Source organism: Monopterus albus, unplaced genomic scaffold (assembly GCF_001952655.1).
Source record: "Monopterus albus unplaced genomic scaffold, M_albus_1.0 scaffold75.1, whole genome shotgun sequence".
NCBI lineage: Eukaryota > Metazoa > Chordata > Actinopteri > Synbranchiformes > Synbranchidae > Monopterus > Monopterus albus.
The window spans coordinates 976,234-992,642 of record NW_018127955.1 but is presented as its reverse complement, the minus strand read 5'-3'; the positions used below and the strand labels follow the sequence as shown (position 1 = coordinate 992,642).

The window sequence follows — 16,409 nt, the reverse complement described above, 5'->3', positions numbered from 1 at the left end:
ATAACTAGATTATGTGCTCTCCTCAGTGTGTGCTTGTTCTACTGGGCTGCAGCCACAACCACAAAGAACTCTCAGATGAGATGAAATACTCTACACCATCAGCTCATGTCCCACTATGCCTTTCAGCTGAGCTCCCTCCATCAGTATCTTACCATATCATCATATTTTAGACACAAAATTAATGCATACAATGGTCTCTCAAATATGGCATTAGGTAACTATTCAAGAAGTTTGAAAAATTCTATTGACAAATTCACAAAATTTCGGTTATGACAAGTGATGACAAGGAAAAGATTTGGAGAGGAAGGAAGGTGTGGAACAGGTAAACAATGGCAAAGAAACTGAAAAAAGAGAAAATATTGTTCACTTTTTATCACTAGCACATTAAAATTATGATTTTTAGTCTATTTTTAAGTTAGGTATGAGGTAGAATCAAATTAAGAATTAGTTTTACAAGCAAATTGTGTTAAAGCTCCATCTTTAAAATTATGGTATGCGGGGGAAAAGAGAGGTGCCAATAGCTTTTCATATCACTGGTAAAAAGGCACAACAGAGGGTTCTGGCAGATGTTCAAGAGGAAACCATAACAAGCCATGTCTGGCTGTGTCCCCTCAACTCCTCCCTTTCACTCACTCCCATTATTCTCAGCTCTTACTTCTCTCTTTTCCTATTCACTTGGCCTCCCCCACTTTACTGCACTAAAGGTTTCAGTGTCTGTTTCTTCTGCTTCGCTTCCTTCAAACACCACCCTTCCTACTCAAAGCAGGTCCAACAATGGAAAGTGACAGGGAAAAAGGTCTATTTCAGAAAGGTCAGAGCCATTAATAATGTACATTAGTATAATAACATTGTTATGCTAACCCAGAATAAACTTCAGTATGAGTAGCTATCTATGTTCATCTGGACGGTTTTACAGTATAACATCTTGTGCTGGTATCAATGCTATTAGGCTACTAAACACAAACTGAGTGACACTGCCTGACGGCTCAGGGTTGTTCCCAATATCTTTTCAAAGAAAACCTCAGGAAATGAGTGACTGTTTTTCATCCAAAAGCCCTGGTTGTTGTTTTTCACTGAAGTTAAAAGACAAGGTCACAGAGTACAATGATTTGTCAAGGCCACTTACTGTGAAACAAACTGTAGCCTCAGATCAAGCAGTCACCCTTTGACCTCTGAAACCTGTATTTCAGAAATCTGATTCTAATACTACCCGGCTCAGATCATTTTCACAGTAAGTACAAGTACTTTCATACTTAGTTTAGCTCACTTGGTCAAGACTAGTGCTGACTTATAAACTGTACATTGTTGTCACGATAGGAGCATGGACCATAAACACATTGCAAAAGACTGCCTGAAATGTGATGAATGAGGAAAATCTTTGTATTTACATGCGCCGTGCATTCACACTCCGCTTGCAAACATATACTGTCACTGGTAGCCTGGTTCTCAGTGTCACCTGACCAGATGAAGCGGGTCTCTCCCTGCCAACTGGTGGCAATATTGAGCAAATTGCTGCTTGGTGCACACACTAGGACAAGCTATGCAAAGTTGAGATTTGTACTTTGTTGGAAGTATTTTCGAGCACTGTGGTCTACTTTTACAAGAAAAAAAGAGGCTTCAACAGTGGTGAATCTTCAGCTTGGTGGCAACTCCACCAGGTCATATGCAAGTTAGCAGTGAACTATGCTAACAGTGTACTTATTAATGCAGAAAAACAGAGAAGCTGTATAGCTAATATGGACACTTTAATATTTGTTTAGTTATTACAAGTCATATCATCATCATCTCAAAATTGAACAATGCTTGCACATAACAGATTTTCCTCATATTGTGCAGGCCTAGCCAAAACCTTGCTAGTTGTTCTTTATTTCCAGTTTTTATTACAAATGACCCAAGAGGAGTCAAACGGACTGACAGGTAATTCACAAATTTGATGGTTGTCATTCTCTGCATCATCAGTGTGCACAGACCATACATGAACCAGTCTGACTGGAAGAGCTGAGTCTTGGTCTGGTTTAATCTACATCAGCGTTCTGACAGCTTCCACACCAGCATAATCATACCAAAGCAAACAGGGTTTGTTTGACCCATACCCAACAGATTAGCTGTGCAGAATGTAGATACAAAATCCTACAAACATACAGGCAACAAAACATGCTTACCTACAACTATGTTCAAATAATTCAACAAAATAAGTGAAACATGCAACACCCAGGTCTTTCTTCAGTCTATTTAATGCTTAAAGCCTATGAGTAGCATCCAATAAAGCTTCCAGACAGCATCTTTTCACATGCTTAGATAATGGGTTTGAAGTCTAATCTGTTGCTACAAAGTCCTTGTATGTGGCGACATTAATAATTCATCCACCCTATAAAACAAGAGAAACACCTGTAAATATCATTGAAATAGTGTTAACAAAGAGAACTTAAACAGTAGCCAATTCGTTTTTCTAGTCACCATAAACTTTATAATGAATCACTGCTTTGCAACCTTGAACCCAAGCACTTCACTAGAGCGCAATGTAAATGCTGAATCTTCACAATTTCACTTCACTAATTCATTCGTGTTTCAGGCAGCGAACACTGACAACCCTATCAACCTTTAAAGTTGAGCCTAGTTATGCAGATGCATACATAAACAGTAAAACTACTGTTTCATGCTGACTGCATTCCCTATACACACAAATGCACAAGCAGCTGTATCATGAACACAAATGGGTACTCACCCACAGGCACACATGTGCATGCATACACAAATGTCTTTGAATAGCTGGTGGCTCCAACAGGCTCATAATGGTTGCCTTGTCATTTGGTTTTCCTCCCTAGCCTCAGACACAGCTCACTGTCTGTTCCACACAAGAGACACTGTTTGTTATCTACCTTTTCAGAGCCTTGGTACCTTTCCAAGAAGACACAGAATCCATTTCCTATCAGACAATCAATTGTTACAAAATTAGCAAAAGCATTTCCCCACAAAAAGCTTAAAGGGTTCCTAAATGTCTAAATTAGTAACATGTTTATGCTCATGAGAGAATTTGCTTGCAATCTACCAAAACTGCTCTATTTAAATTTTCAGGTTCACTGTGCTCAACAAGACCAAGCTTCAAGTACAGGAGAATTCAGCTGCAGAATGTTTCTTCATTCTCTCTCACCATTTATACCCAGCCACATCCTTGATCTCTAAAACTTTTGTGCCTGTGTCAGTCATTGTTTCTTTGACTATACTCTGACTTATTTGCATTTGTCTTTACTCTAGTCTAAAGGAAAAATAACCTACATTTTAGAAGGCTAGGGAGGAGAGGAGAGCAAAATGAGCTAAAGAAATGGATTCCTCTGATGAGGAAATACTGTGTGTGACAGTGTGTGTCACCATGACAACACAACCCTCATCATCTGCACGGTTTCATTTGGTCCAAACCAGCTTTGGCAAAGGTTGTGATACTCATTTGTCCTGTTACTGTAACTTCTGACAGTTAATCTGACCTCTCAGATTGTTATTTGTAATTAATATTTCCTCAATAAAGCACTGTCCATATAAACAAGGTCACAAAAAGTGCTATACATTTTTGATTTAGAGAAATACAGTCAAATTACACAGTGGAGTTGCAACTAAAGATTAGTAGTGTTGTAATGGACTGTAGCTGATCTGTGATCCGTATGGAAAGAGAAGCACAGTATCTGACAAGCAGTTCTTATGTTAATCCATGTGCAAAACTGTGCACACTGAAAACCTAAAGTATGCCTGTGTGTTTTTTTTTCACTCCCTACCACTCCCCAGCCGAACGGCCTGTTCTAGGCTGCCAGCTGGGTCCTGCATGCACCTCACAAGGGAGGGGAAATCACAGCCAGAGAGCATTCAGGCTTGCAACACGGGGCCTTTCCACTGATCTCAGTGCAGCAGCAGTGAGAAAGGGAGAGGAAACGGAAGGAATGCCAGAAAAAGCCGAACAACCACAAGGTAAGTCTCAAACAAAAAGTACAAAAAGAAAGAGAAAGAAATGAAAGAAGAGCTCTGAATGAGCAAATCATGAAACATGCAATGCCTAATTTAAATCTTATGTGTACTGAGCATTTAAGAATCATCTCTCTTCAGATCCACTACAGAGCACGTGGCCCTTGTTGGCTATTCTGAAATGTAACCTCTGCATGTCTCACACTCAACAACAAAACAATATCACATGACTGGGGGGTGTTAAAAACAACAATCAACAATCACAGTGCAGGCCTGCCTTTAACTTCTGAAATGGAGCACTGGCTGCAACAAACCCCTGCACTGTGAGGTGCAGAGCTGCACAGTGTGTGGCTCTTAGCAGATATTTATTTACTAGTGGTTTATAATGAACGGGACTATGGCTTATAAAGGAAACCTGTCACTTGTGTCCGTAAGTGAATACATGATTCAACAACAAACAGTGTGTTATGCCTTAACAAATCATACCTACAAACATAAAAGGTCACTAAAACAAGGTAGGTGTTTTATGTATATAGTTCAGTGAGATGAAATTCATTAGTTTCACAATCAAAATACCAGACATGAGCAGTCATTCAAATACTGACTTTCGACATTACTAAAAGGTGTAATTTTTATAATCCTTTAGGCTTTATAACATGGATTATTTTATTTCTGTACACACACACACATCAACAAAACTAGTATCACAATATTCTGATTTTAACTCCACAAATGACTTGATTATTATTCTTTACCATGAACTGCTTTGTGTTTTTAACTCCACCACATTACTGGTTGACTTTTACAATTCAAGAGACTGACTGTGTATTCAAAAAGTAGCAGGGATACAACCTGACTGTAAAAACAACACTGAGAATTCACGCACGTTAGTCTGTACAGTATACACATATTGCTGTTCACTACAGTTGTTCAGGAAGCGTCTAAATTGAGGACTGAAAAATTGCTGTTCCCCCAAATCAGAAAATCTAAAAACCAGCTCAAAAGATAATCAGGTCATTCCTACAAATCAAAAAATTTAAAAGTAAAATAATTAATAAGCAATCAGTGATTCATAGCACTTGAAAAAATAACAGCCCTACCTGGGGAAAATGGCTGGAGGTCTGAATAATAAAAGGTAAACTGATTAATATCAAATCCAGGCTATCAGCTGGGGGTATCAGGGCAATTAATTAAATACTGTCAAAGTAATCAACAACTTTTCTGATCTGAATCATCAGCAGTGTATTTTTAAAAGACAATTCACAGTAGCGCACACAGACAGGCATCACCTGTAAAGAAAATAAGCACTGGTTTTCAATGCAAGACGTTTGTAGCCACTGATGAAAGCACGAGAGTCACAGGTAATGGCTGGGGAAAAATGCTATGCTGAATCAAGGCCAAAACATCTCCACACAGCATTACAGAGGGTTCTAATATTGTCTAAAGACCACTGACATGTATATAATGGACACTTCCCTCCACCATGCAAAAATAAGGCAAAACTATCGTGAATACGACAGCTGCCATCTTGCTTTTTTGCAACCAGTTTCGGCCCAGAAGTAGAGTGATAGCATCAAGGTCAAATCAACTAAAATACACTCAAAAAACAGGTCCATATGAGGGATACAAGGGGCAGGAACAAAAGAAAATATGAGATATCCAAACAGCAACATGCATCACTTAGCTTTGACATCTTTGCTCTGGAGGCAAGGAAATATATTTACAGTACACAATTATGGTTCAAAAGCTCATGAATCCTTGAAACTTTATTCGAATGTACAGTTACATCCTTTAGCCCATTCTATTTATTTGTAGCATTTCTTAACATTGTTAATATCTTAGTTTAAGTGTGTGTAATATTTGCTAAAACCAGCAACAATATTTGCTCTTATTTCTAAAGACTGGCCAAGTTATCACGATCATTGTTACAATTACATACAAAGAGGCACACCTAAAAGATGCATCGTGTTGTATACCAGCATTTACATTTAATATACATACTGATTGTTATTAATATGGAAACCTTTAACATGTATACACATCTGAGTTTTGTGTTTTTCATGCATTCAGGCATGTGTCACCTGCATGACCTGCAGTGAGGATTTATTTTGATACACGAGTTTGAGGAAACAGAAGAGGAACTAAGAGACAAGTGAAGTGGCAGTTAGCACAACTGGCTCAGAGCCACATACATACATGCTCTTTACTGGCGAGAATTATTCAAACTTACACAGAAACAAAAACCTGCAGGTAACAAGTAACAATGGTGTTGGGAATTAACTTAGTAACAGCTAATTTGCTGCTTCAACTAACTGCATCTCATTACAAGTAGAAAGCGATATATAGAATATAACTCTTGCTCTGCATATCAGTTTGTGCTGCTGCTACTCACTGACTGACAGAGCTGTGTGATGTTAACCCTAATGTACATGTATTATAGCTTATTGGGACAATGCTTCACAACAGTCAACTTACAAATGCTGAATGTCAAGACACTTCAAGTCACAACAAGTCAAATCTTGAAGGACAATACAAACCACCATAGATTCTTTTCAAAACAATCCCTGCCGGTCTCTCCCTTGTCATGTGACAATGACAGAAGTTCAACTAGCATAATGTAGAATGGATCAAATCATCCAAAGAGTATGACCTAAGAAGGTTTCACCTCAGAAGTTAAATTCAACCTGTAAACATTTGTGGGGCAGGCAGTTTTAACTGTGACACTTTTAAACAAAGATTCATTCACTGGCAAGTGTCATTAAGTGAGTTGAAGTAGACTGAACCAATTTATAATCATATTGAGCTATCAATGTTCTTATGATGTGACAGTTTCATTTATTCCAATTTTATGTTTGTCTTCAATGCATATATGTATGTATACTGTACCAGCCAAATGTCTGGAAACACCTTTTCATTCTATGGTTTCTCCTTGTTTTTATTATTTTCTACATCGCAGATTAATACTGAAAACCTCAAAACTCTGAAATAACACATGGAATTATGCAGCAAGTAAAAAAAAAAAAAAAGAGTAAACACAGCCAAATATGTTTTACATTTTAGAATCCTTAAAGCAGAAAGTAAACTTTGAAAGTTCTTGAAATTTTATAGACTGGCTTCTGTCTTAAAGTAATGTTGGACTGTCATTACACTTTGCTTAGTTGAGCAGTTTTTGTCCTAACAGATTACTACAGTAGTCGAATAGGACTCTTTCCTACATACTAACCCTAACTCAGCAAAACACAACTGGTGGTCTCAAATGCATTAAGAATGCAAGAAATTCCACCAGTTGACACGTGTTAATTTAAAACCATTCCAGACAACTGCCTCATGAAGCTGGTGATGATATCGCCAAATGTGCACAAATCTATCTTCAAAGCAAACAGTGGCTACTCTGAGGAACAAAAATACAAAACATATTTAGAATTAACTTTTTTTTTCTTAATACAGACTTCTATATGTGTTGATGGCTTCAGTATTGATCTGCAATGAAGAAAACGGAAACAAAAAACACTGTCCAAAATGATGGTTGGTACAGTTTGTCAAAATAAATTTGCATTTACTGTGCTGTTACAAAGAACATACAACTAATTAGTGTATTGTTGAGTATTACTGAATAAGTAAATGTGCAGCAAAAATTTTACAGTACACTAAATATAAACCCTACCAGCCTGTACCACACTGTATATTGGAAACAAGACTGAGCACCAGCTGTCACTTCGCCCTGTATTAAAATGTAGAGACAGCAGTATAGGGAAATCTTTAGTTACCAGTTAAACCAGCTGCCACTTTGTCTAATTATTATTAGACATAGTGGCAGCATACACAGTAATTGGCTTTCTGGTGCACCACTTACACGTTACAGCGTATAACGTTAAAGGCTCACAGGGCGTTTACACGTAATAAACCCCACAGTTCTTTGATACATAACACAACCAAGGCTAAATAATAGTTTTGCTTCACTACGCTAGGAGAGTACCCATTGGGGGTACTTAGCTCTGCTGTTAACTTAACGTCCCGGTTAGCCCTAACCAACCTGCCTAATGTTAGCAAAGATTGCTATTTATCAGTCATCGATTCAAAGTCCAACAAAAATGTTTAACTAACGTTACACAGGGACCATTTAATGAAACTATTCGGTCACCATAAAGTTATTAGTGCAAACTGCAATGTAAAGATGTTCACAATAATTTGATGAACAAACTCGCCGACTGGCCTTCTCTAGAGCAGCCCAACACAGGCCATTACTTAGATTGCTGACTAGCTAACGCCAGCTAGCCATGCTATCCTAGCAGTAACAACCAACCAACAAAAAGATAGATTCCTTTATAACTGAGAAGACAGCTGCATTTAAGTAAACGAGTAAAGGCATGTGCAAGTGCAAAACAGCTTACCTTTATTTCCACTGTTATATTTATTCCAAGGGCGGTTGGCACAACATTGCACTCTCTCAATAACATCAGCAACCAACAACATCCAGCCGAGCTGTAAACACAAGCCAACCAACCCGCCGATATCCACACTGCGCATGCGCGTGACAGAATCCTCCTCATTAATGCTGAAGAGGGGAGGCTTTGGCATTATGTAATAAAATGTATTTCACAGAGCTGTTTTCGGGTTTTTAGGGCAAGCCCAAGTCAGGTCTCAAGTCAGTCAAGACAAGTCAAGTTTGAGTGTCAAGGCTCGACTCTTGTCAATGCAAGTTTCAAGTTCTTAGTGCTGAGTCAAGTCATCAGGCTTCAATAGTTGCATGTCATTTGCAAATCTTTCACTTTCAAGTATCTGAATGCTTACCGCTAAATGACGTGGCATTTGAATGTTTCTTTTTTTTAATTCCAAACTTGTGTTTACAGTGTTTTTATATAAATGACAGCAAGTCCTATTAGTCAAGTCAAGTTCTTTCTGGCTTTTGACTCCTTACCTGATTCCAAAGGAGAGCTGCACAAGAATTCCTATATGCCTAGACTGTCTATTTATGCATAAATGGCAAATAAAAATCTTGACTTGACTATTAAATAATTGAGTGTAATAGATAAATTACAACAGTGTTCTGCAAGGCCTTTGTAGTAGCTTCATTTATTTTATTTTATTTTTTATTTCTCCAGGATTTACCATGTCAAAATTTGATGCTTTCATGTTTTCCCTTTTTGAAGTCTCAAGTCAGGTCAAATGCTCAGGAAGTTAAGTTCTCAACAACTCAAGTATCACAGCCAGCAATGAGTTTGAAGTCCTCACTTTTGTGATTCAAATCTTAAGTCTCAAGGCTACAGTTCTGCATGTTCAAGACAAGAGTATTTACATTTTTTTTATATCTTCAGATAAAATATAGCACCTAGAAACTGTAAACTGGGATTAGATTGATTATTTTTCCTCTCTCATTGCCAAGTTCCCCCCCTCAGTAAATTCAAACCATATCTTAAAACCTGCTATATTGTCTTTGGTGCATTAAAATCACTGGCTGCCTTAATTCCAACCCTTCTTCCTCTTCTTTTTTTAAATGTTCTTTTCTTACCTGGTGTGCATAAGAAAGCCACTGCTTCAGCAGTTCAAACCCATGTAAGCCAACACAATTCCTAGGTTTTTTGCACTAGTTCATTGAAGATGGCGCCCTTGCTCTCTCAACTACATCCCCAAATCAGCCACTAAACCAAATCAGTCCGCTGTGAGAAACACACTCACAGTTCTCTCATTATGCTGTGGTCTTGGTGGCCCTTCCTGTCCAGCCTGTCAGGGCTCTGTTTCTGATTGTGAATGAATAATGTCACTACACTATAAGCACAAAGACATTTTGGTTGTGTCTTCTGACAAAATCTGACAAATGATGACAAGAATCACAAACAGACATTATTTGTTGTTGGTTTATTGTGGCATGCAATTTCATGTGCTGAAATATTCCTTTTCATAATTCCATCTCTCAGTGCAACACAGAAGCAGCATGCTGCTCGGCCAAGCTGTCTGTGACTGTGGCTGGCTGTCATTGTAACACAGGTGAACAAGTCAGTAAATGCACAGAAGAGTCTAACAATACTCAAACAGTTTCATAAGTCATTCATAACACATAAATCATTATTACCACAGGTTAGACATACTCCATTCCTGCATTACCATATGAATAGTAAAAGGGAAACCTTTCACAATGTGATATTTCCAAGGAAATAAATCAAATACGTAACAGTATTATTCATTATGGGGCCATTTTAGATATGCTGTCTCTTAAGGACTTTGTTTTCCTCATGTTGAAACATTACACAACTGCCCCAATGACTTCAACATTTAAATATATCTGATTATCACAGGTTGTATAAATGAGTGTCTATACTGTAAGTCCATCTAATGATGGTGCCAGGCTGTATAAAATGACGGATGTGTACCATCTGTTAATAGTTCATTTACATTTCAATCGAACAATAGATTTGCAAATAAAATGTCTAATACAGACATGAATAGTCAGAAAACATCAGTTCATTTTATGTTTCACAATCAACAAACAGGCTTTTCCCCCATATAATATAGAATAATGAGACTTGTCTAATAAAAAATTTCACCAGTTATCGCCAACTCTCAAATTCAAAACAAAGAAGCAGACTTAATATAGACAGAATAGCCTATACTGAGAAGAAAAAATACCACAACAACAACCAAATGTGGTCATTACAATAATAGTAATAACAATATAATCTCTATTAAACAATAATCCATTTTCATAAGCAAACAAGTAAAATGCTGCAAGCAATCTTCAGCACTTGACGTGGCCACACAGTGGGCATGTGCAGAACTGTTACAGCGCTGGGTGTGTTGTATCACAACTACAGAATTATTAATACTCCTCCGCCATCACAAGAGGGACTATATTGCATGCACGACACAGGATGCAGGAAGGAGGCAGGGGTGATAGAAAGGGGGCAGGGGGTGGCACTCGTTGGCGGTGCACCTGCTGGCATTGATGGGATGGGAGTTAGTGCAGTGCATTTAGCCTCTACAGCAGTGCTCTATTGACACTTTGAGGGAAACAGGAAGTATCACTCTGACATAAGGTCAATACTCACAATACTGTTTTAATATACAGTAGTGCCCAGCCCTTTCCCATGAGAGCAAACACAGCAAAGCAAGTACTGATACTGAGAGGCAGAGGAAAACAGTGGCAAAGTAAACACAGGCAAACAATATCACTTCAACCCATTTATACTATGGGTGCAAGGGTCACTTATCAGCAAGTGAAATTCAGGTTAATATGTCCACAGAATATTTAAAGTGATGACTATAAAACAAAATAAAATAGCTGAGGAACTCAAGTCTTCCCTGAGCATTCAGTCAAGGATCTGGCCTCCTCTAATGGAACAAAGCAGAACTACAAGAGAGGGGTCTTATTTCGCAGCTTGAGTGAGCATTTCCTTCCTCACATACTTGGCAGCTGAGGAAACACTGTAGGAAAATAGCAGGGACTGATTCTATTGTTCTGTGTACAACATGGCACTTAACATACATGACTTCAAAACTGAAGTTGTAAACAGACACTGAGTGATAGCAGGGAGCAGCTAAATCCCTATCAACCTTTTACATTAAACCCACAAAACCCTGTCAAAAGCGTATCATTACATCAGGTCACACTTCAGTGCAGTTGTGCACTTTCTATATTCACTTCTCTCAAAAGTTGGGTGGAAGATAAGAGAGATCAATCCATCATTTCAATGCTCATTCCTGTTAACAATATTTAAAATTGTGACTCAAACACCCCTCCTCATATAAGTAGCCATTCTGCCATCCTCTAGAATTGTATTTAAAACATAACTTGAGGGGGAAGACATTGCTGCTTGCTTCTCAGGAAGTTTTTGTGAAGGTATCTGTTGAGAGGAAATTAATTAAAGAAATTGAACCATCAATTAACCCTCCTCATAAGATAAGATAATCCTTTATTGTCATTGTAACCTGTACAATGAAATTTTAGAGTGACCTGTCATTTACACAAATCTCATAAGATTTAGAATATGGGTAAACAAACTCAGGGGAGTCTTCATGACCTTAAACCCTGTAAATCTATGATGGGGGTTTAGTTTTGTGCTATTTATTAAAGTCATTAAGTCTCTCATGACAAGATGCCCCATCTATAAATAGTTACGAGGCAAGGCTAGGCTGCATGGAAATCATCCATGCCGCACAAAACTACAACAAATAGACTTTGGTGGATTACAGCTAACCTGACGACACCTGATGGGCAGCAAACAGAGAACCAGACAAGACGACCAGTTTTATATCCACTGTGAATTAAAATATATCAAATCAAACAAGGGTAACAAAGATCGGATACAAAATTCCCAGACAAACAACTTCACAGAAGTTAGCAATGCAAAAAATAAAATAAACCAACCGAAACTTTAAAAAAGATAAACAAAGATGTAGCATGGAGAAACACAAGAAGCGGTGTCCCTCACGTTTGTAGACTTCAGTTTGAAACATCATGTCTGACCTCTGAATGTTTTTTACATACTGTAGTATATAAATGTCACAGGACTGGAAAGCACTGAAAAGGCCATGGGCTTACAAAAATGTGTTTCCAGTGTCCAATTTCTGAGATCATGTTGTGATGCATAAGCTAAAACCATTGCAATAAGTCAGGAGTCTGTCAGTCAGCATGGACGAAAGTCACTGTAAGCCCAGTGCTCAGTTTTATACAATACCAAGGAGCAAAAGGCCACTGTACTGAATACTTGTGTCTACTGCGTGTGAGGGAGAGAGCTTGCAGTGGACACGATTAAATGCCAAGTACAGGCACACGGAAATAGAACAACAGATTTTAAGACATACGGTACTGTGAGTTAATGCAGCTTGTATAGGAATCTGCCAAATAAGCTCAGAATAAGGTTTGTGCGAAGAAAGAATTACTTTGTATTCTTAAGTTGAGAGCTAAGAAAAGATGTTCAAGATAGTATGTCATAGATAAAAACAGTAGAACACACACACACACACACACCTATGACCTCCAGTGATCAATAATCATTTACAAATTCGGTTAATTGTGTTCTGTAATCTCATGACAGTCGAGAGAATTCAGAGGTCAACATTTAAAAGATCATATGATCCATAAAAGACAGAGGGTGGTTTCACTATCAGCACAGCAAAAACCTTTGTTTTCTGTAGTTTTATATTTTGCCAGAGGGTTGAGCAATCTATCTCTTTATTTTTCAGGAAACAGTTATTAAATGCAGCAACACAGCAAAAGCCATAAACTAAACCAGCAGCATGGAGCTGTTTGAAGTCACTGCAATGTAAGACTGCTTAGAGAAACATGCCATAACATGTAAAGAGATAGAAAGACGTGACAAATAATTGTCAGATATCCATAAGGTGACACAATTTCAAAAGGGGGTAAATAATGCCACTGTTTTGTTTAATGTGTCATTTGGAAAGCTGTGTGGAGTTTGACTATAAACCAGCACCAGCCTTAGATGAAATAATTTTTCCAAGGCACAAGCTAGAGAAATTATAAGCAGTAAACTTAAATTCATTATAAATAAATGGGTGGGTTACTATGGTAAATAATTTGTATTTACTTACACTAAACATGTCAGTTGTTGCTGTTAATCAAAGCTACATATGGGGAAAAATTAAGATTAAGCAGAGGAAAAGTCAAGTTTAAAAAAATGAAAAAGTGGGATGACTGACATAAATTCACTTATCATATTGTCACCTATGGACTTTTGCTGTCTGACACACGATGCAGCTTTGTCAGCCGTGTTCAGTGAGAACACAGTGGATGATGTGTAAACCTCATCGGCACAATGTCAGGTAAAGAGAGCGATTGTGTGAAGACACGTTGGGATTTCCAGCCTTTCTCCAAAATGTGTCCAAGATTTAAACTACAAACATCAGCATCTTTTGTAAGGGCAAACTGGTCACATACCTTCCTAGGCATAAACAGTGATATCACAAAATTCTCTGTGGAGATAGACACTGGTGACACTTAGCAGACAGGGCGATGTGTTTTCTTGTGCCCCTTGCAGCACAGACTGTTCCATATCTGTCAAGTTTTTATTTAGGCATATGACTATCATGTATATAAAGCCTGAAATGTAATGGTATTCCCCTTAACCAAGATCTGGTGTTGGGTGAGCGACTCAACTCTAGCTTTACGTAGGTCAGTGTCTGATCCTGTTTCCCTTTAGCTTCCATTGAGCAGCATCTCTGTCCCGGGTGTTTCAGGACAAGCCCGGGTGGAAGAGTCCCCTGGTAGTGGAGGTCCAGTCCGCAGCACCAGTTTGCCGACACCCAGACCTCCTGAGACAAACCCTCCGGGAGACAGGGACTTCCTGTAAATCAAAGAGAAAGGAAGGAAGAAGAAGGCTCTGTACACTGTACACTGTACATTAATATCTCAATCAAGTCGAAAACAACTCAGACTGAGAACTATGTAACACTGGTTACCATGGTAATTCACCTGAAGGCCATCTTTTTCAGAAGGTGAGGATCCATCTTTTCTGGCGAAGGAGCATCTGTTTGGAGTTGCTCTTCCACAGGGGATTGGAGGAGGGGAGAGGAGCAGGGTGGTGGGAGGAGGTGGGAAACATCCTGAGACTGTGGGGTAGTCATGTCTAAAGACTTCTCCAGCAGAGAGATGATACAAATAAAGATGATAGAGACTTGTTTGTACTTAACTGTCTTACATTTTACACTGCACTAATACAAAAAAGCTTTAACCCAAAATGTTCTGATTTCTGCTGGATAAATCCAACTCCAAGCTTTACAACATCCCTATAAAACTATCAAGCATCATCACTGCATACATGTGTTTTAACATTATATGGTCCATCACTCGGTTTGATAATCTACATGATCATGTACCAACCTGAGACTTGATCTCCTGGTGTTCTGAGTCCTCCATGTCCAGAGCGCACAGTTCAAGCTCAATGTCTCGGTCCGGATCGAGTTCACTCTCAGCCTGATGCCGATCCTGGCTGTAGGCGTTCTGATGGGCTTGCAGATCAGAAACTTTTTGCTCTCCACTGCTTATCGAAGTTCGACGGCCATGAAGCTCTGTCGAACAAAGCTGCTCACTAACAGACACAAACAACCACAGCTCTGTTTTCAGTCTTATGACAGAGAGGCAATGACTGTAGCACAATGTGATTGGACAGTGGGGTGAGAGTGAAGGAATGAAAGCAAATGGAATGAACTTCCATGTGTGCCTGGGTTGGTTAAACTGAGAGAAATCTAAGCAATAATATGAAATTACCTTAATCATTTTCACAAAGGTTTGAATTGTGTCAAAAGTTTAGAAAAGCAACATTGCATCTTTGTGATTATAATAACAAAGTTTACTGTTCACTACACAGTTCTTCCCGTGGGGTTGGCATGTTTCTCGATAGTTCAACAGTATATAAGACATGCAGGAAAATAAGCTGCTACAAATAGATTTAAGAAAAACAATCATATTGGACCTCTCTAGGAAACTGGAGTGGCTGGAAGAGTCCGATCCTCTGGAGTTCCACCTGTAGTCACTGTGACCCAAGTGGGGGTTGTAGTCTGTGAGAGACAAACAAATGAACAAAGTAAACAAAAGGCAAACAACTAACTTTGAAATAATAATAATAATAAATAATGTATATAAAGTGTATTTGCACTGTATATTAAACAGTTTACTAAGTGCTTTACATTAACACAATTACATAATACAAGTTTTATACTATTTTATACAGTTGACAGAAATATAAAAGATAAAATCTGGTTAAATGAAATAAACAAATCCAATTATAAACTTAAGGTAAAAGGCAAAGACAGCATGACAGAGGCAAAAACCAATAGCTATGATTCCGGCTAAGAGTTAGACTATAAAACAGATTTGCAGAGGTGAGTTTAGGGATGACACGTAGGCAGGTAATAAAGTCTCAAAAAGGAAAAAAAATGATGTTGTCATACTTTGTAGTTCTCCTCTGCTCTCTCTGTACCACCTTTATTACTCTACCCTGTCTACTTCCTTCTGTTTTTCTGCACCTCTCTTTTATCCCTCCCCACCTTTAAAGTTGATAGCTGTGGTGCTGGCACTGCTCTGGCAGGCGGTGGCTTGGACAGGGTCTGTGGTGTGGTAGCCCGTGCGTGATGCCCTGGATATGGCACCCCACTTGGAGATAATGGGTCCCTCACTAAAGGGAATGATTGGGTCCTCATCTTTCAAGCGCCGGTAGTGATCCAGTGAATGTAGCCACCGCTTCCCGACACTAGCACTGCTGATGCCGGCGCCTCTACCTCCGTTACTGTCCAACTCCTGCATGAGAACACTGTGTCAGAAAGAGAGGCCACACACGTGTGTCTGTACCCGCTTGTGGGTGTGAGAAAAGTCTCACCGAGTGTTCTGAGCAGGGGTGAGCTGAAGTGTGGGTGAGCGTTTCAGGCTCAAAGGGGCTGAGGCAGGGGCCGATGCTACCACAGGACCACGGAGAATAGTGTGCTAAACTTTCCTCACTGCTGAA

The 16,409-nt window shown here is 38.9% G+C and overlaps 2 protein-coding genes across 2 annotated transcripts in view; both read right to left on the bottom strand.

Annotated features, from left to right (window-relative positions):
* rabgap1 (RAB GTPase activating protein 1) overlaps positions 1–8,481 on the bottom strand; it is a 67,726-nt gene extending 59,245 nt beyond the window's left edge. Inside the window, 1 exon segment of the mRNA XM_020606038.1 lies at positions 8,343–8,481. The gene's annotated coding sequence lies outside the window, so the exon portion shown is untranslated.
* Positions 8,482–9,801: 1,320 nt separating this feature from the next.
* rc3h2 (ring finger and CCCH-type domains 2) overlaps positions 9,802–16,409 on the bottom strand; it is a 24,472-nt gene continuing 17,864 nt past the window's right edge. The window contains exons 16-21 of the mRNA XM_020605986.1: positions 16,284–16,404; positions 15,955–16,204; positions 15,381–15,465; positions 14,789–14,996; positions 14,381–14,541; positions 9,802–14,252 (exon numbers count right to left, since the gene is read on the bottom strand). Coding sequence (XP_020461642.1) covers positions 14,105–14,252; positions 14,381–14,541; positions 14,789–14,996; positions 15,381–15,465; positions 15,955–16,204; positions 16,284–16,404 — 973 coding nt within the window. The 3' untranslated portion in view covers positions 9,802–14,104. The remainder of the gene's footprint in view (positions 14,253–14,380; positions 14,542–14,788; positions 14,997–15,380; positions 15,466–15,954; positions 16,205–16,283; positions 16,405–16,409) is intronic.